The 19,490-nt window shown below is 35.3% G+C and overlaps 2 protein-coding genes across 13 annotated transcripts; one reads left to right on the top strand and one right to left on the bottom strand.

Moving 5' to 3' along the window:
* Positions 1-1,320: 1,320 nt before the first annotated feature.
* RMI1 (RecQ mediated genome instability 1) lies at positions 1,321-5,513 on the bottom strand. Of its 3 annotated transcripts, none has more exons than XM_070742745.1 (2): positions 5,118-5,513; positions 1,321-3,839 (listed from the first exon to the last, which is right to left on the bottom strand). In XM_070742745.1, exon 2 carries the CDS (start codon positions 3,831-3,833, stop codon positions 2,145-2,147), a length of 1,689 nt encoding a protein of 562 aa, XP_070598846.1. In that variant the 5' UTR covers positions 3,834-3,839; positions 5,118-5,513; the 3' UTR covers positions 1,321-2,144. The 3 variants fall into 3 exon arrangements, with proteins under 3 accessions (XP_070598846.1, XP_070598845.1, XP_070598844.1); XM_070742744.1 differs by lacking the exon at positions 5,118-5,513 and adding an exon at positions 4,723-4,898; XM_070742743.1 differs by lacking the exon at positions 5,118-5,513 and adding an exon at positions 4,606-4,837.
* On the top strand, positions 4,944-18,996 carry HNRNPK (heterogeneous nuclear ribonucleoprotein K). 10 transcript variants are annotated; one of them, XM_070742748.1, is made up of 17 exons: positions 4,980-5,105; positions 5,302-5,379; positions 7,309-7,365; positions 7,470-7,528; positions 7,971-8,068; positions 8,190-8,246; positions 9,538-9,581; positions 10,432-10,504; positions 11,216-11,329; positions 13,030-13,158; positions 13,422-13,723; positions 14,041-14,095; positions 16,078-16,128; positions 16,633-16,654; positions 16,734-16,816; positions 17,060-17,229; positions 17,927-18,996. In XM_070742748.1, the coding sequence occupies exons 4-17, from the start codon at positions 7,480-7,482 to the stop codon at positions 17,958-17,960; spliced, it is 1,281 nt and encodes a 426-aa protein (XP_070598849.1). In that variant the 5' UTR covers positions 4,980-5,105; positions 5,302-5,379; positions 7,309-7,365; positions 7,470-7,479; the 3' UTR covers positions 17,961-18,996. The 10 variants fall into 10 exon arrangements, with proteins under 10 accessions (XP_070598848.1, XP_070598849.1, XP_070598854.1 ...); XM_070742747.1 differs by lacking the exon at positions 5,302-5,379 and having other exon boundaries at positions 4,944-5,105; XM_070742753.1 differs by lacking the exon at positions 5,302-5,379 and having other exon boundaries at positions 17,987-18,996.
* Positions 18,997-19,490: the final 494 nt, after the last annotated feature.

The raw sequence follows: 19,490 nt of genomic DNA, 5'->3' as shown, positions 1-19,490 counted from the left end.
GTTTATGATAATCAGGTTAGTAAACCATTCTCGAACAGTTTAATACAGACAGTTGCAAGTGATCAGCTCACTAGTTTCAGCATGAATCATCTCCTCAATTCTGCTATCCTTTAAACTTCAAAGGAAAAATCCTTAGGTCTGGACTGGTTTCTAGAATTTAGTATTCCCTACTATGCAGTATACAATGGCTACCATCCTTTTAAAGTTTAACATAAATATTTGAACATAGTATGCGTGCTCTGACTAATACTGAATATTCTATTCCACTTCAAAATTAACTTGAAATTAGAGAATAATTTTGTTACTATTGTAGTAAGAAATACCTTATTTTGAACTCCTTAAGTAAGTCACTACTTTTTAACCTCATTTTATAACTTTGGGAAACTAAGATACATTTTAATCTTTTCACATACTTTAACAAATATCCTTCAGGAGCAAATTATCTAGAATTCTAAGAATTTTTTCAAGAGTTCCAGGGACTCTTTTCAAGTGTACTTTCCAATTCTACTTTTAAAAAAAATCAATAGCGCTATTCTCCAATCTCATTAGTTACTGAAGAGTTCTGTTTTGCTTCAATACTAGCATTAATGGAAAGTTTCACTGCTGGTAGCCCCCACTATGTAATTGGACGTCCTTCTAAAATTTGATGTCTATACTGAAAAAAAAACATTAATGGAAAGTTTCTCAATTCGAAACCCCATTGTGCAACCTTTATAGTGTAGCTACTTGTCATTTTTCCTTTCCCATTAGTCTGCTAGATTTAAAACATTTTGTTATATCTGAAAAATAATTAAAAAGCATTGGGATTAATATGGAATGACTATAGGCAACCAAAAAGTTAATTATGCCACATTTCCCAATCAGGCAGGTTCCAAATGGGTTAGAACTACAACCACCAGGAAGTTGTGGTGCCAATGCATTTCAATGGCATCGGGTTATAAAAAATAGATACCGTTTATAACATCGAACACTGTTTTCCTTAATCTTGACTAAACATAACTCCAACCCATAGAAAAGATAATATTCTAGACAATGGGTATCTGGTCTCTATTTACCCCCATCCCCAATTCTAATCATAACTGCAGTTTTATCCCATTTAAATTGAAATCCTATTGTACTGCTATGTGAGAACTACCTTGAATAAAAATGGAAAAGAATGCATGACACTACTGAGGAATAGCTTTTATCGTAACTCCCTATTAATGTTCTTACTCAAGATACAACTATCAAATAGTATATTAACGTAAGGAGAAAATAAGTGATATCATTTTTTTAAAAAAAAGCTAATAATACAGTATTGTAAAATCAAGTCTACACTCATTTTAAAGTGGAAATAATTTATTATGTTAGATAGCAAATTGCTAGAAAAACAATCTCCTTTTCATAAAGCTTCCAAAAAGGATAATAGAAATACAGTATTTTATACTAAAGTAACAAATCAAATCCAAAAACATCTCTTCATTATCTTTGTTTTCTTCATTAAATGCTCAACCCGGCTCTCATCGTATCTAATTATTCTAACCCTCTCTACTGACCCTGCAGCTGGCTCATTTATCATATTCTTTGTTAGAGATATCCTGTCAGATAACAGGTTAAAATGGCTTCACTCTGATTTATTCATAAATCACATCCATACTACTTTGAATAACTTTATTTCTAAAGATTTCTATGAATATCTATATACAATGTAAATACTGTACACAAGTGACTGAGCTATCAAATTACAAAACTTGAAAAATTGAGGCAATATTTTAATTAACAATGTCAATTACTTCCAAGTTTTTCAAAATGCACTGAATGCCATGTCAATATTGTAAAAAATCCCAAACAGAAGACTGACTTGTTCATTCCAAATACGTATACTTCATTTTACTCACTGTAAGAGTGCAAAGGATGATAAACTTTTAGGAATAAGTTCTTAATTTTATTCTTCTCACGTTTTCAAAATGTTATTTTGAGGAAATAGTTAAAATACATTAATCATTGCTAAAACAAATACATATTTTGAGTGAATTAAAGAAAATATGCACTATCATGAAAATATTTCTCCATTCTCCAACTGAACCTGAATTCAAACAGTAATACCATAATCAACACCTAGTCTAAAACAGATTTTTATTCAGATTATAATTTATTGCTAAATGTTAAATATATAAGCGTCTTTTTAAGTGATTCAAATCATTTATATTAATATCTTGCAAAACTATTACTGTTCCTTTTGTCTGGCAAACATTAAATTCAATAGTCATCAAGCAACAGAGGTCTATGAGTTCTGTTTGGCATTTCTGTAATCCCTCCTTAAGCTTTGTGCACAGGACAGGATCCTTCCTCAGTTGCTTCATTTCAGGCACAGAAAAGCCAATTAAGCTTGTAAGAATCTCATCAGCAAATTCAACTTCTAGATAAGCTGTGCCATCAGATATTTTTGCAGTTACACTCCAGAAACCATTGCTGCTTGTGAGATTTCCTGTAAGAGTCACTATAAATGCTTTGATTTTCACTGTAGTATTATCTCTGCACTTGGTACTTAACAGAACAGATAAATATGTAAAAGGAGCTGTATCCAAATCAACTTTGTGACATTTATTCTTTACTTTTATCATCTCTCCCTGCGCAGAACACAATCTGAATTCTGCATTGATGTCTATTACTCCATCATTAGAAGTTTTAGAGATTTTTTTACTGCCATCTAAATTCTGGGTGTATTGTCTTTTATGATTTGTAGTAAAAACCGCAATGCTTTCTTCAAATGTATTATACATTGCTCTTTCACTAGATTTTTTTTCTTCGACAGCTTCATTATTTATACTAGATTTAGTGTTCAGAACATGTATCTGTTCTTGCTGGATCTCTTCTACTAAAAATAAGTCATCATCCATTGAAAATCCATCAAAATCACCTTCCATATTTTCTAGAATTGAAACAGTTTGTGGTTCTTCATTTCTTGAAATTAACTCTGCAGATCTTTGTTGTGAGTAGTTCCCATAGCTCTGAGGAAGAGGAAGCACAGTAGAATTTAAACTGGTACCTCTTGTACAGTACCCACTTTCAGGAGTAGCTTCGTTTATCCTTATTTCATCATTTTCTTCAAGAGTTGCCAAAAGTTCTTCATCAGAAAGCTCTAATTCATCATTGGGCCTTGCAATTTCATTTTCACTATTATCAGACCTGACAATGTTAGGACTGCAATCTTCTTCTCCAATTAATCGGGAAAGCACTCTCTCCAAAGCAAATGTCTCTAGAAGACTATCAACTTCACCTCCCAATAATTTCACATTTTCTGGTTTAAGCAAAAGAACACCTAAACGAAATGCAATCTTCCCTTGTATCATAACCTTAGTACCTGGAGGTAGACCACTATGGAGTTGAGGAATAGGTTGATATTCCATACCTTGGATATGATGTATACCATCAGTCATTTGTAGTAGAAGCATTCGAGTAGGATTTTCCTCCCACGATCTCAAGGTTCTCTGTGTATAAGCAGTTACTTCCTCATTTACAGTGTTTTTTCCTCTTATTTTTTGCAACTGAGAATAAGCAGGCTGACTCACATTAACAACAGAATCAATTTGCACTGAATAAAAGCCATTCAATTCTCCTTTTGGATCGTTTAAAATGAATTCAGGCAGAACAGGGTATTCAAGATCTCGGAGATCTGTAAGAAGCCACTGCTCAAAAACTTTCTTGTTAATAGCAGCCTGAGCCAAATTGCTTCCATGATGTTCTTTTTCAATCCAGTCAATACAAGCTTCTAGCCATCGAGTTGGCACTTTCACATGCCAGGTAGATAAGAGCCAAGTTTCCACTCTTAGTGCAACACCTGATGAGGTCATTTTCCTCTAAGGTAAAAAAGAAAAAAAGTTTATTTATTTTTTTAAAAAATGACATTACATAAATCTTTGGGGAGGGATGTTGGCAGGTGTTTTTGGTGCATAAATTTCATAATACCTTATTCTGAATCTCATATCATTGATTCACTTAAATTTAAGAGCATGGCAGATTATTTCTTATGAAGAAAAGCAACAGAACGCTGTCCCATTAAGAAACTCATTTATGAGGCAGCTTGCTTTGAAGAAAACCTGCATAGAAACCCGCAGTAAACACTAGGCAACCTCAAAACGTTTCTATAGAGCACTGCACACCAAGACAACTGGACGCAAGAACAGGGTTTTTTCCCAAAGGCCATCACTCTGCTAAACAAATTACTGTATTATTATAATTCCCTCACCACTGACAAACTATTTACTAAGTCTGCACTACTATTACTACTAGTTTTATCTCATCATTTCTATCACCCATCTCCTCCCACTTATGATTGTAACTTGTTGCTTGTATCCTTAAGATTTTTATTAGTATTGTTTCCTGATTGCTTATTTGACCCCATGAGAATCACTAAGGGTTGTACTTCATGACAAATGTATCTTTTTGTTTATGTACACTGAGAGCATATGCACCAGAAACAAATTACTTGTGTGTCCAATCACACTTGGCCAATAAAGAATTCTATTCTATTCTATATTCACTGAATGTAATAGGATATCGTCTAAAAATCAGATTTGGGTCTAAACTGTCCGACTGTCCAATTAAAAGTGTGCAAATCAATACCATTTTAGCTACAGGTAAACAGGATGCTGTTTTCGGGCTCCTTGCTGATTCCCCTCCCCTCAAGGCTGTTCCATTTCAGTGTTTTTGGCGAGAGCCCCGAAGACTCTCTCCTCTTACCACTTCTGCGAGAAGAACGCGCCCATATGAACCCTTAGGCCCAGGCCCCACGAGGCGAGAAGCACGCGGCTCCCCTTGGGCCCTTCAGCACCGACGTCCAACCGCCCCTCTCCCCGCACCTTTTCCCTCCTCCTTTTGTTTTAAGCGCCAAAGCGGACCGAGAACCAAACTTCCTCAAGCTCTCGCGAGAATTCCTCCCCCCCTTCCCCCCGTCCATTATCGACTGTGAAGACGAGGCGGAGTTTTCGCCGACGCCATTTTGTTTTTCCCCTCGCGCGCGCTGGTTAGGGTCAATTTCGCTCTCCTTGAAGCAGCAGCAAACGCCTGTAAAGCGGTCGGGATCGGGTTTTTTTAAAAACGTTCTTATCCCCCCTCCCCCCACAGTAAGTACTCACTCTCTAAACATTGGCGAAAGGCCACAGAACGATGGGTAGAAGGAGCGACATAGATAAGAGAGGTTTATGTACTGGTTTACGTTACAGCGTCGGCCGCTTTAACGGCCTGAAGCAGAATTAGCGGTAGCGGCGCGCGCGACGGTTGCCACGGAGGGCGGGAGTGATGCTAAGTAATGTTCCCCAGGTAAAGAACGACACCTGTGACAGCCAATAAGGAGTCAGGAGTGCAGCGGGCGAGCGAATAGGAGCGACAGTAGCGCGGGTGAGTGCGCGCGCTCTTGATTTTTTTTTTTTTTGGAGCTTATATCGTAGTCGGGAAGCGGTTTTCTGCGGCGTTTAAGTCTGCTGCCTTGGTGAAGTAAACCGGGTGAGGCTACTGGACTGACCGTTAACGCCCTTCCACCTTTTTGTTGGTGGGGACTGTATGTAGTGTCCGCAATACTTAGGCCTACGAAATTAAACCGGTACGTGTTTAAAATGTCTTCGGTTTGAGGGGTGGGCCGGTGTTACCGCACCGCGGCGCGAGAGGCATTTTTCGGCCTGCGGCTATCCTTGAACCCTCCCAACCGTCGAGCGCGAGTGCCGCATGGGCTGGCAAGGAAGGAGACGGGCTTCAAGCCCGGTAGTCCCCAGTGCCTCCTGCTGCAGGAATCATGGCGGCTGGTTGTAGCTGGGAGGGGCGAGGAGGAGAAGGGAGCGCGAGGCGTTCCCATCTTTTGGTGGCCCCGTCGATTGGGGATGGACTTCGGTAGGCCACAGCGCCCGCTTCGCCTTCTCTGGGAAAGGGGGGGGACGACCAAAACGGGCAAAAGAGCGTTCCGGACATCTTTTGTGTGTTTCCTTGAATCCCGGGGCTTCTGGAGCTGCCGCGTGGCGGAGCTTCCTCCGCTCGGGACTCCTCCTTTAGCGGCTCGTGATCGCCATTAACTGCTCAAGCTGGCGTTTAAAGCCGCCATTTTTAGTTGGCAATTCATCCGAGCTTGCACGGTTTCTGGTCGCGGCGAGGTTTCTCACCTTTTTGTATTGTAGTAGTAGGGATCAGATGGTTAAAATCGGGCCCGCCTTGTCGGAGCCAGAAACGAGCCGCTAGTTCCTGTTGGCCACGCTGCTCGCAACTCGCGTGATTGAGAGCGAGAGAACTGAAGATCGGTTTTGAATAGAGCGTTGCTTGTATAGCCCTTGCTTGCTTTTCTTCGCCTACAACCAGGGCTTAGGTTTAAATCACGCTTGACGCGTCCTCTCTAATGTAGCTGATGGTCCTGTCGATTACTAAAAGGCCTGTAAATAGTCTTTTCCAAACAAATAACCAAAATCCTTTGTGTGCAATGGGCATATGTTTTACCAGTTGTAATGAGGTTGTTGTAGTAAACGTGAATAAATATGGTACTTTGTAGCAATATCAGACTCATTGTAATTTTAAAATTATCGGTTGATTTCTCTTATTTCAATGTTGGGACATTTTGTGTCCTAATTGTACATTAATTGCAAGTTCATGTAAAAAAAGTTCAGATCCTCTTATTTTAAAATTCTGGATTGAGATTGCATTGTTCTTCCAAGATGAGCTAAAGGACAATTTAATAAAAAAAATTAATATAGAGGTTATATAAAAACGTATATAAAATTACATATGCTTGCATTTAGTTTGATGACATGATCCAATGTAATAGTTTTCTTGTTAAAAAAATTATTCGTATATAGAAATACATTTTAGCTATCAAAGCAGGGGTAACAAAAAGGAAGTAGAATGTGATATTTTTCTTAACAATTATTTGTGTTTTCAGATTGAAATTAAAATTAACTTGTGCCAACTAAAATATAGTATGGTCTATAAAGTTAGTCAAAGGAATAAATGTTAGTCAAAGGAATAAACTAGCAATATATTTTCTAAAATATATTTATTGATCCACTTTTTATGTTAATTCTTGCAGCCTAACCTGTAAATTGAGAGCCAGTTCAGTTTAGTGATTAAGATGCTGGAACAGAAGCCAGGAAAACTGAGTTTTGACCTACTTTAGGGATGGAGGTCAGCAGAGTGAGTTTAAAGTAGTCACTTTCCCTCAGCTCTAAAAAAAATGCAGTGAGAAATAACTTATGAAAATCCTTGTAGTTGCCAGGAGTCAAGACTGACTTGATACATGCACTCCCCTGTAAATTAACAAGATCATCCCTTCATGTATGCTGCTTTTCATAGGCTACGTGATTGTTGATCCCGCCCAGAAGATTTACTTGGCAAAGATATATAATACTGGTAAGTGCTGGCAACCCGTTGTTAACCTTTGTCATGTCTCTAAAAGCTGAGGATTCTGTTTGAGCACTTCGATATATTTATATTTAATCGATTTTGTCTTCAAGTTTGAAAACAATGGAGACTGAACAGCAAGAGGAGACCTTTACTAACACAGAAACAAATGGTAAGTTTATAAATGATAAAATAGTAAATTTACAGTACTAATTATATACTAGGATTCATTATGAGCCCCCTAACAGTTACTGAAATTTGAAACATGCTCCCTGTATTCCAGATGAGTGTCAGGGATTAGTGTAAATTTGTTTTGCTATCGATTTTTCTTTTTGTAACACATTCACAAAATCTTGCTTGAGATTTCAGACTATTACATCCTCATTTTTATAATTTTGGTTAAAATTTAAAATCCGAAAAAGTTTACTTATTCATTTGAAATATTTATCTTCCCCAATCCTAGGGGGCTTTGTCAATGCTCTTTTGGCAATGGTAGTAAAGTATATGATGATAAGTTAATTATTGATGCATGAAATAAAGATACACGTACTTACTTCCATGCTTCAAGAAGCCATTAATTTTTTTTGTAAATCATCTATTCTCTTAAATGTTAGGCAAACGACCAGCTGAGGATATAGAAGAGGAACAGGCCTTCAAAAGATCAAGGAACACTGATGAGATGGTGGAACTGCGCATTCTGCTTCAGAGTAAAGTACGTTTATTTCCTAGTTTACTGACTACTTTGACTCCCTATTTCCCCCCTCCCCCCATTTATTCTTTATTGATGCTTTTAAGGAAACCTTAATCTAAACTACTTCATAATTTCTTTTTAGAATGCTGGAGCAGTAATTGGCAAAGGTGGCAAAAATATTAAAGCACTTCGTACAGACGTGAGTATTTACAAACTAAACTCTTATTATTTTGCAAAATAGCATTAAGAATATATTTTTAGTAATATGTAATTTAAGTAATAGGCTAGTTTAAGCCATTTATAATCATCTTTAAATTCAAGTCTCACAATTCATTCTTAGAATTAAGACATAAAGTAATATGATGAGATTCCTATCCTTTATTTTACAGTAACTTTACAAAGAGTGGTAGCATATTTATTTTTTTTATACTTAAAAATTTGTTAACAATAGTTGTCTTTGGAAGACATTATAGACTACTATTCTTTACTTAGGTATACAATGCTTTTTGTGCACCAAGCTTATTTCTCTAATAGAGAAAGATTCATATGAATATTTTATATATAGAAACAGCATAGTAGCTACATTCTCATCTGGAAGAAATTTTTCATGAATGTAACTTTAAATATATTTACACATTTTTAGTGGGTTGACTCTTGTGAATAGACACGTTTAGCATTATCTAAGTTTTATAGTTTAGCACCAAACTTTGTAAAAAGCAATATCTTTATTGTGCATAATCAACTTTTTCAATATAGTAATATTCATATTTAATGAATTATTTGGCACTACATTGTTTCACATTGTGTTTGATATTTTCATTATATTGTAAAATAAACTTGTAGAATGTTATAACTGTCAACCTTTAGTTACTATATCTGAGGTATAAGCAAGGACTGGGTAGTAATCACTTGTAAATTAACTGACCTTTCTGAAGTTAGTGTACTTAAAATTTCACATGCCTAAATCCGGATTTCATACACCTAATTCCTGGATTAGTAGTGGCTTTCCCTATTTCCCAGGATTTCAGTAAACTGAATCTCTACAGATCTTGTGTCTACCCTCATGAGCCAGCCTGCTACTGCAACTTTTAACGTTCAAAGTAGTTTAGGCCAAGTAACTCATTATTACGGTCCATAACTGTTAAGCCACAGTCAATGTAGCTATCCGTTATTGTGTTAATTAAGTCTTCAGAACAACTTAAGCTTGTAATGAGTATAGTTTGTATTAAATTAAAATTTATTGCTTTTCCCCCTCTTCCCTCTCCTTGTTTTTTTGGCCATATATCTCTCCGTTGCCCATGTACTGGATCGACTTGCCCCTGCGTTGCCCACCATGACGTTGGCCCATCCGCCCCTGAACGCCCATGTGAAAACCCTGGTTGGCTATGCCCAAAAATGTGCTCGTTGCCAAACGGGTGCCTTACTTGACAACTTCTGATTGAATGCCCATGCCCATTGCCAACATCCACGAACGCCAATGACCAATGCAGTACAATGCCAGTGTTTCAGTCCCAGACAGCAGTGGCCCCGAGCGGTATGTCCCAACAGTTTATGCCTCACTGCCTGATTAGAAAGAGAGAAATGTATATTATTACCTGCCTTTTATATAATTAAATAGTATCCCCGTAGACGGTGTATTGTTTTTAAGTTTTCTGTCTTATTTTCCCCATTAAGTCTTTTTGTCACTGAACTTTTACGTGAGTTGCCCACCCAACAAACCACTTATTTTATTTCAATGGAAGGAGCCCAGCTTCAATTGTATATTTTCTGCATTGTAAATCAGATTGTTTCAAAATAGTCTCTCGCTCTGCTCTGTCTTTGTGGCCCACCTTGCTCCCTCAGCATTGCCTGTTCATAATTTTTCTGATGAAATGCTAACTCCTGGTTCACTCTCCTTCACTTCTCATTTGTGTTGTCTTTTTGTCTTGAGTTTGTATTTCTTTTCTTGCAGAGCCCATTAGTAATCTAATTTTTAACTGGTCTCATAATCCTATTCCAAATACAGTGTTCACCTTGCATATTCACGTTCCTTATGAGAAGGTGTGCCAGTTTAACGATGTAATAGCGAGGGTGACCTAAATTAATGGTGGCGGGGAACATGAATATTCACTCCTGCTTTCAATTCTTCATCAGTATCTTGTCCACTTAATCTGACTCCTTCCAAGAAACTCATTCGCTATCTCCCAAACCTTATTTTAAACTTATACCATTTAATATTGGGCATAAACAAAGGTGCATGTTCTGTCTTCAGTAAACAGAATTAAGTGGGGAATATTAACTAGGTTCTGTTCTATGAGTTGATTTAAATCTGCATATATATGAATATACAACTTACTTCATTTCCCCCTCCCCTCTTTTTGTAACACCTTGGTATGATTTAACAGTATACTGAGTATAAGTGCAGATATTGAAACAATTGGAGAAATTCTGAAGAAAATTATTCCAACATTGGAGGAGGTGAGTATTCATCTATTTTATTTTACATAACAGAATCTTTGGATCTGGATGCACTTGTTTTGACAATGAATTGTATCAGTTAACATGAGAAAGCATGTATAAAGGTGGTGGCGCATATAAAAGAATTGTATATTGGAATTACAGGAACTAGGAAGTTCTTGTCTGCTGAGTAAGACCATAATATTCTTGAACTGATTGACAGCCATTTTCCAAGACCTCGTAGTAGACATTTTCTACCCACCCCCATTAGCAAAAGCGTATCTTATTTTAACATTTCAGACACTATAAAGGTTATTGTCTAATCACATACTAATAAGTAAGGGTTACTTGGTCTTCTAATATATATGATCATTTGATGTAAAATAAAAAATAAAAACATCTGTATGGAAAAATCTATTAATGTAAAGCCCTCAGCGGGATTATTTGCTTTAAAACATCAGTCTTCCAAAGCATCACAATAGTTTGAAATATAATTTTATTTGAATATGTTAACTGCAAATAACTAGAATGGGTTCCTTCAGATCACAACATATTTAATTAAAAATCCTAAATCTAGACCTAGTAGGTGGAAAGTTCTAGAAAATAGAACAGAAGACAATCGCATGTAGCGGCACTGTTCTAATTCAACATATATAAAAAAAAATTAAAAAAATACTAATTAATGTTCACATGATTGTCTTGTTTACATTAATTTTTTACATCCTATAACAGTACCAGCATTACAAAGGAAGCGACTTTGACTGTGAATTGAGACTGTTGATTCACCAGAGTTTGGCTGGAGGAATTATTGGTGTCAAGGGAGCTAAAATCAAAGAACTTCGAGAGGTAATAAACTTGTTATTGAAAGCCATTAAAATATTATATTTTAAGCAGGATGTAGCCAGCTTTCTTTCTTGCGTATTTATTTCCAGTGTGGCTATACCAGCCCAGTTACATATCTGCCGACTTATTTAAATAAGATTTCAAATTAAGTCTCCAAAGATTGGGGGGAAACTATTTTCTTAAAGGTAACAATGGTGGAGATAATATTCCAGAGAGTAAGAACAGCATTGGAGAATCATTACTTTCAGAATCCCACCTTCTGAATTAAGTAAATTCCAAGCAGAATGAATAGGTCATTCAGAATCATCTTGGAGGAGGCTGTCCTGCCATTATTTGATGTTTTCCCTGGGAGGATATAAAGGTTAAAATGTAATTCTACTCCTAACATCTGTTGGAAGCAAATGCTGTATCCAAAAAGTAGGTATACAATTGCTGAACTGGCTTGTACAATCAATGTGTAGGCTGCTACATCTTACACCATTGCAGTTTTTGGGTGATTGTCAGAAATGACTCCGTAAGTGCCAGAAACACAATAGTCTGCTATGTGATGTGAAATTATTAGAATAAACCTCAAAGCTAACGTTGTAAATATATGTGAGATTTGGCGTTAATTATACTTATAGAATTTAAACCCCAAAAAGCCTAAATATTTTATAATATATGGAAATAGTCTTTTTCCTTACAGTGAAAGAAAAGGAGAAAATTCTTTATTTTAACCGAGTACTGCAATTATTTTAGTCTCTGAGAGTGCTGGGTAGCACTATATATAAATCTATTTCTAATTTTACAGAGGAAATTTATATTGTTTAAAGTTTCTGAATGTAGTTTTCCAGTGTGGCTTATACACTAGCAAATGGAAACAACTCATATAGTAATGGCAGTAGTTTATGTAGCCATGATTCATTTATTTAGTAGTCTAAAGATAACTCAATATTATGCCGATTAAAATAGTTAAATATTAATTCAATGGAACACAAAGGTCATATTTAGGTACTATGTCAAGCAGCCCAACTGAATAAATTTGCAAAAGTATTAATGATGCTGTATTGTACATAGTGGACCTTTCGCACTGAGGAGACCAGGGTACAGATTATTCATTTCCATTACCCAAAATGGTGGCTGAAAACTGCATTGTAACATGTAGCTCTATTTTAGATTTTAAAACCTGGAGATATGAGACTGCTTTTTTATTTTCATTAAGGGAATGTGCTACAATAGAATTTCTGAATATTCATGTTCTTATATGTGTCACTAGTATTATCTTTCTGAATTGATCAATTCAGTAGGTGAACTGTTCTGCCAGCTCATATATTCTTTTCCATGCTAGCATATGAGATTCTGGATGTTACATTACTTTCTATTCCATGCTGTTACAGCATCTGCAAAAGATGCTGTCTAGAATTATGACTAGTAATAAAGATTTGGTTGAAGGTAATTGGAATTAAATCTATTACAAGCAAAATTTATTTTTCAATTCAGATGTAGTGTAAAAGTCTATTCTAGGGTGGGTTTAATGAAGATCAGAATTTTAACAGCAGTATTAAACATTGTGGGAATACACTAGAAAGAAGTAAGTATTAAAGCTTTTGTGAGGAAAATGGGGTTTGTTGGATATGTTTATTGCCTTGAGTTATTTGTAAAAGCAGTGAAGATGGTATATAAATAAAATTAGTGGCTTAAAAATTTCTTCATTTTCTTGACAGAACACTCAAACTACTATTAAGCTTTTCCAAGAATGTTGCCCTCATTCTTCTGATAGGGTGGTACTAATTGGTGGAAAACCTGATAGAGTTGTGGAATGCATCAAAATAATATTGGATCTTATATCAGAGGTAATTTAATGTAGAACATATTTGCATGTTTAGCTCACTCTGTATAAAGTCTATTTAGAATTGAATAAGTAGGCATGTAGCAATGTATAGAAAGGCTAAATTGGTTAGTTGATAGCAGGATTAGATTTTAGATTAGACATTTCTAAAATAGATGTTATCTGGTACTTTTATTGCTTCTTTGTAATATATTAATAAGCAATGCAGAGTTTACAAAGGTTTAAAATGAGATGACTGAATATATTTGTTTCTCTTTTTTATATTAGTCACCAATAAAAGGACGTGCACAGCCTTATGATCCCAATTTTTATGATGAAACTTATGACTATGGTGGATTTACCATGATGTTTGATGACAGACGAGGGCGTCCTGTGGGATTTCCAATGCGGGGCAGAGGGGGCTTTGATCGAATGCCTCCTGGCCGTGGTCGCCCCATGCCTCCTCGAAGAGATTATGATGATATGAGTCCTCGCAGAGGACCGCCTCCACCTCCTCCAGGTCGTGGTGGTAGAGGTGGCAGCAGAGCTCGCAATCTTCCTCTTCCTCCCCCTCCTCCTCCTAGAGGCGGGTAAGTTTACTTTCTTAAAGCTCTCATTAAGGATGATTTCTGTTGAGTATGTGGACAGCAGAACTAGGGATGGAGATAAAGAGATTACAAGTCAGTCAAAATAGCAGTTTGTGCAAGTTTTAGTAAGAATGGACCAGGAATAAGTTCAACTTTGATGGCCAGATATTGTTCTACTAAATTAAAAGTAGATGTGCCTCATTCTTACTATCAAATGAATTTGCTATTTATTTGGAGACCCTGCATTTTGAAATGTGATATAGTGGAGAAAATACAATGCAGAGATAAATATTCTAAATTACTTATTTTATACTCCTAAGGGACCTTATGTCTTATGATCGAAGAGGCAGACCTGGGGATCGTTACGATGGAATGGTAAGTTTGGTTTAATAGAATAAATCTGACCATGTGAGCATACTGTATCATTTTTCTTAAGAAATATCAGAGATGATAGTCAGACTAACTTTAAATTTAGCAAGATTTTCAAAATACAGATGATATTTTTGTTATTATACAAAATACAGATGATATTTTTGTTTTTAAAATCAGTGTAGCATTTATGTAAGGAAATAGTTTTAAACTTAAAAGTTTTAACAAGTTTGAGAAAACATTATAAATTCTCACTATTAAAAAGAAATATAAAATTACATTTAGGTTAAAAATATGGGATATTGTTGGAATTTGTTATTCCAAATATGATTTCCTATTCACAGAATGGGGGTGTTCTCCCAAATTTTCTTAGCAAGAGGAAGTTAAGAGCTTGAAAAATTATTTGGATTGTTAGCAGTTGCCCATTTTTAGAGCAATTAATTCAATATTACCTGACCAAAACTCAAGTGAGATTTTTTTTGTGCATGGAATAGTGAGGAAAAATGTAATTGTCCCTGTTCCAAGTATCACAAAGTTCTCCACTACTCCTGAAAAGGGAGGACGGGGCATCCTGAGGAAGGAGAGGTAACAATAATAACCTTTTTCCTCTTCTGTTAGTGAGATTCCTTTTATTAAATCAGTGACTTTCAGAAGCTCTCATATTAGGGACCAACTTTTACTTTTATGAAATTGAAAAGTAAATAAGAGAAATTGGGAAGGGGAAGACTTGCTTTCTCTATGTATAGATACAGAGAGAGTGTACACTTTTGGTGTAATTTATAACTTAATGCAATTTAAACCATTTATATGTATTATATGATCATATGCATGCATAACATAATTGTCTTAATGTTCGATGTTTAGGATTTTTTCCCTTGAGTATGTAATAGTAATTTACCTGAGACATATGAATATTGTGAGAATGTTTTTGCCTTGTTAGTGCTGTTTACAATACAATCATATATGTGACAGCATATTGTTAAAAAAATATCTTGCTTTTCCTTGTTGCTTTTTATCATGATTCAAAGAGTTTTGCTATTGCTTTTTAAGTAAGACAAATTGTGATTAAGGATTTATCAGTTCTGTATTCGTTTATAATGGACTAAGTCCCACTGATTTAGTAAATGATTGTACTTTTAAGTTTTAAATGTTTAATCTGTACAATGTACTAAAGCATAAAGCAGAATATGCATGTTTCTGGAACTATTCTGTCTGCATAAAATTTTACAGTAGAATTGTTCCACCAAGAAAATATATGGATGATTGAGGTGTTGAAATTAATATTTTGCTTTTTGAATGAATATGTTTTAAAATCATAAATTGGAAGTTAAACTAATTTAACTCCAAAAATAAAGTATATTGGTCCCTTTATCTCTAACTAGAAGATGTATATTTATTCATTGTACAGCAAATTGTAACAGCATTTTGACCAGAAGTGCTTGATTCTACATTATGGCAGTCAGTTAATACATATAGAAAGTAAATATTTTGGATCTAGAAATTGACTCAGTAGTCTTTCATTGGCATTAGAAGAAGGAATGAGGTGATTCCTCTTTGATTTCCTCTGCAGCCCTGAATTGCTATCGTCCTTCTAAGGCTGCAGATGACCCTCACTTGAGCGGGAAGCTCTATTGGATCCAAAATTCTTCACTGAAGATTCTTTGTATTTATTGTATAACTGGAGCAAGTCTGGATTAATGAACATTGTCATAGTGTATTTCAGTCTGTAACTCAGCAATAAATAACATTTTGTGTATGAGTATGTTTAAATTGCCAGTATTTCGAGAGTGTCTTTGTTTTTCTTACTCTCTTATACTCTCAAGTTCTATGATAACTCGATATTCATCTGACATGATTAATAGTAAAACTATAGCTTTCATACACTTGTAATGATACATTAATTTAGAACTTGGCTTACAATTTTGCTTGAAGATCCTCACTGATTTCCTCCCCTCCCCCTTTCTTTGTGCTGTGTTCTGCTTGGCAAGATGATGCAGTGTCATGTCAGTGCTTGTGATGACATAGAAACACCAGAAATGGTAGGTACTTTTTCTGTCTCCCTTGTAGAGTTAGGTGATTTGCTGCAGTCTGAAAGGGAACAAAAATATCTTTTAAACGTACTTTGATATACAAGATCAGATTAATCAAAAGCTAATTTTACTAATAGCTTGTACTAGGGAAAAGCTGCTAAATTTCATTACATTATAGTAATGAAGTGAAATCCGAAATCCTTTTCCCTGAAAATAATTACCATTGAATTTGATGGGGATATATTTCTAAATAGGCAAATCCTAATGCTTTCGTTAATCGTGGTTTGCAGCATTTCTCCCTCTGCAATTTCAGTTTGAGATTATATCTGATATAAAGTCTAAATACTTTTTAATCAAAGTTTTCATTAGATGCCAGCTTGGGTCTAAAGATACATAAGATTCTTCCAACAATTCTAGTTTTTATTTTGTGAAATATTTTCTTAACATTAATTATATAGCTTAAAATGACTTATGTGGAAACTTAGACTTTTGTTTTTCTCCCTTTTTTGTTAGTTCGAGGGTGGATCGGGTTATGGTAAGCTTTCATGCATTCATATTGAATAAAATTTATAGTTTAGTCATTTAAAGGGCAAGATGCATACTTTTTAAATTAGACTATTCTTATGCAGGGGGTCGTGGTTCTTACGGAGATCTTGGTGGCCCCATCATTACAACACAAGTAACAATACCCAAAGACGTAAGTATAAAATTTACTTCCTCTTTACTTGTTTTTTTTAAAACAAAAAGCAATTTTCTAGGACAGTTTGCTATGTTTACTCAGGTTCCAGTACCAAATTTACCTCTGCTGAGAATAGGAAGAGAATAAGTAAAAATACGTGTGATTTTTCATTTGTATATACCAGTCAGCATCTATCTTATTTTTTCATGCTAATTATGGATTTAAAGTTACTAGTTCAGTAAAATATACTCTTATTTGCAGCTGGCTGGTTCTATCATTGGAAAAGGCGGTCAAAGGATTAAACAGATACGCCATGAGTCGGGAGCTTCAATCAAAATCGACGAACCCTTAGAGGGCTCAGAAGATCGAATAATAACTATTACAGGCACACAGGATCAGATTCAAAATGCACAGTATTTACTGCAGAACAGGCAAGTTGCCTTTAAGTTGTTAACTAATTTCATGTAGATGTATTGCTTGTGTGTATGTTTTTATAAAGAGCATTTAGAGAAAAAAAGTCAGTCATACTATATACTAACTTCTCAATTTAGTAGTATGCCTTTCTCTTCTGTTTTCCATTCTGACTCATTGAAGCAGCACTCAAAACTAATCTTTCAGGAAGTGTCCTTAACCAAAGCAGCTCTCATTTCTCTGGTGAAAACTGCTGCAAAAAGCCTACTTTAATCTTATATAGAGCCTGTAGAAAATATAGAAGATTTCAGTTGGACGTTGGTCTAGTTCTGTGTGGAAGACTAGTGATTTTGTTGTTTTTAGATTACTAAAGTGACAACAAATCGCAGTCTACCATATGGCACAGTCCATGCCTCTACAGGACAAGTTGAAAGCTTTTGTTGCTGTTAATGCAGCATTTCACACCGCTTCCTTTTCTGCCATGTATAACAGCTTTAGATTTTACATGCTTTATTTTCTTTTAACACCAACTATTTAGTGAGCATCTTGTAATGTATAACTTTAATTTTGCCTGTAGATTAGCTACTAATTATAAGTTGATAAATGTTACATATAATTTTATATAATTTTATATTTGTAAATGTATTTGTAAATATTGATTCAAATTGTTTGTTCAACCATTCTAATACATGCCTTTTTTTTTCTTTTTCCTTATAGTGTGAAGCAGTATGCAGATGTTGAAGGATTCTAATGCAAGATATTTTTTCTTTTTTATAGTGTGAAGCAGTATTCTGGAAAGTTTTTCTAAGACTAGTGAAGAACTGAAGGAGTCCTGCATCTTTTTTTTTTCTTAAATCTGCTTCTGTTTAAAAAGCCAACATTCCTCTGCTTCATAGTTGTTCTGCATTTGAAGTGTAGTGAAATTTTTGCTGTCACCAGATGTAATGTTTTAGTTCTTCACATATGGGTGGGTGGGGCTGGGACAGCCTGCAAAAACTAACATTGGTATTTTGAAACAGCAGCAGAGATAGTAGATTTTATTTTTATTTTTTCTATGTTGGTTGTAAGCTCTAATGTTTTCTGTCACTTGTGAACCCATCTGCTTTATACTTATTTTTGTTTTTGAAGTGGGGTAGTAGCGCCGATGGTCTGCTTACCCCAACATCCATTCAATACAGTGTGCGAAGTGTAAGCGCTCTTTTGTAAAATGTTATATGATTTTAAAAATAAATTTAGTGAAACAATTCTTGCAGTTCTTTATGAGTATTTCCATAGTTAAAATACACTCACTACAACAGTCTACATTGATTGTGTTTGGCTTTTTTCCCCTTCTCCATCCGGAGAAACAGAGTACCAATTCAAATATTTTGGTAATGGGAAGTATTGATTGCACTGATTTTAACTTTGGTATGTATAAAGAAATTAACATATGTCAAATGGTTTTCTTTCTGTTGCTCAAGTTGTATTTCTCTAATTGTTGTATTGCATTACATAGATTTGAATAAAATCCTACAAAACCCATTTTGTCAATTAATAGCAAGCAATTATAGTAAAAACTAAACGCTTGATAACAGCCTTGGCAAGTTTGCCCATTTTCCACTGTAATTTGTTTAATATGTTTCCATTGTACAAAGATTTGAATGAAATAATTGTATCTTTCATATTGATAGGCATAGGAAATGCGTGCTAAATCAATCTGAAATGTTTTCATGTAAAATCCTGGTATTGATAGTTTCCAAGGTTATTTCCTTTATTGAATAAAATAAAAATTGTAATACTGAGCTGGATGTGAATGTGACAGATCCTATTTTTATAGTGGTGTTTTTTGTGCTTTAACTTAATGCTAAACAAATTCCTTCTCTTCGTTTGCAATTAGGTATAAGATATTTCAAGAACATGCAAAAACTTCCAACCTCGTATAAGCAACAAGGAATGCATATTTCCTAAAACCTTGAATGAACAGTGTTTCCAAGTCTTCCCTGTGCAGGAAGAAAGTCCTGATGCAAAGGGGACCCTGTTGGATGGTGTGTGTGTTTTTTTTTAAAGGAAACCTCAAAACCACGTGGTGTAAAGATTGAATTACATACTATGAGCTGCATTTTGAAGAGTCACATTTCAAAACTGCGGGAACTTTTGAGATTGATCCAACCATTTTCGCACGTATAAGTTGGCCTGATTAAGGGAGGGAGGGCATGTGCTCTGATTATGTCTTAGCCACAAAACTGGCATAAAAGCCGGCCGGTTCGCCACCTCTACACTCGGTAAAGGCCACTGTGAAACA

Source organism: Erythrolamprus reginae, chromosome 2 (genome assembly GCF_031021105.1).
Source record: "Erythrolamprus reginae isolate rEryReg1 chromosome 2, rEryReg1.hap1, whole genome shotgun sequence".
Lineage (NCBI taxonomy): Eukaryota > Metazoa > Chordata > Lepidosauria > Squamata > Dipsadidae > Erythrolamprus > Erythrolamprus reginae.
The sequence above is the reverse complement of the archived record's forward strand: the minus strand, read 5'-3'. Positions and strand labels throughout refer to the sequence as shown.

Coding starts and splice junctions, on each gene's coding strand:
- HNRNPK (XM_070742747.1), top strand. CDS start 7,480: ATGGAGACTGAACAGCAAGAGGAGACCTTTACTAACACAGAAACAAAT. Junction 8,247..9,537: donor TTAAAGCACTTCGTACAGAC/GTGAGTATTTAC, acceptor TGACCAATGCAG/TACAATGCCAGTGTTTCAGT. Junction 14,096..16,077: donor GGGATCGTTACGATGGAATG/GTAAGTTTGGTT, acceptor CTGCTTGGCAAG/ATGATGCAGTGTCATGTCAG.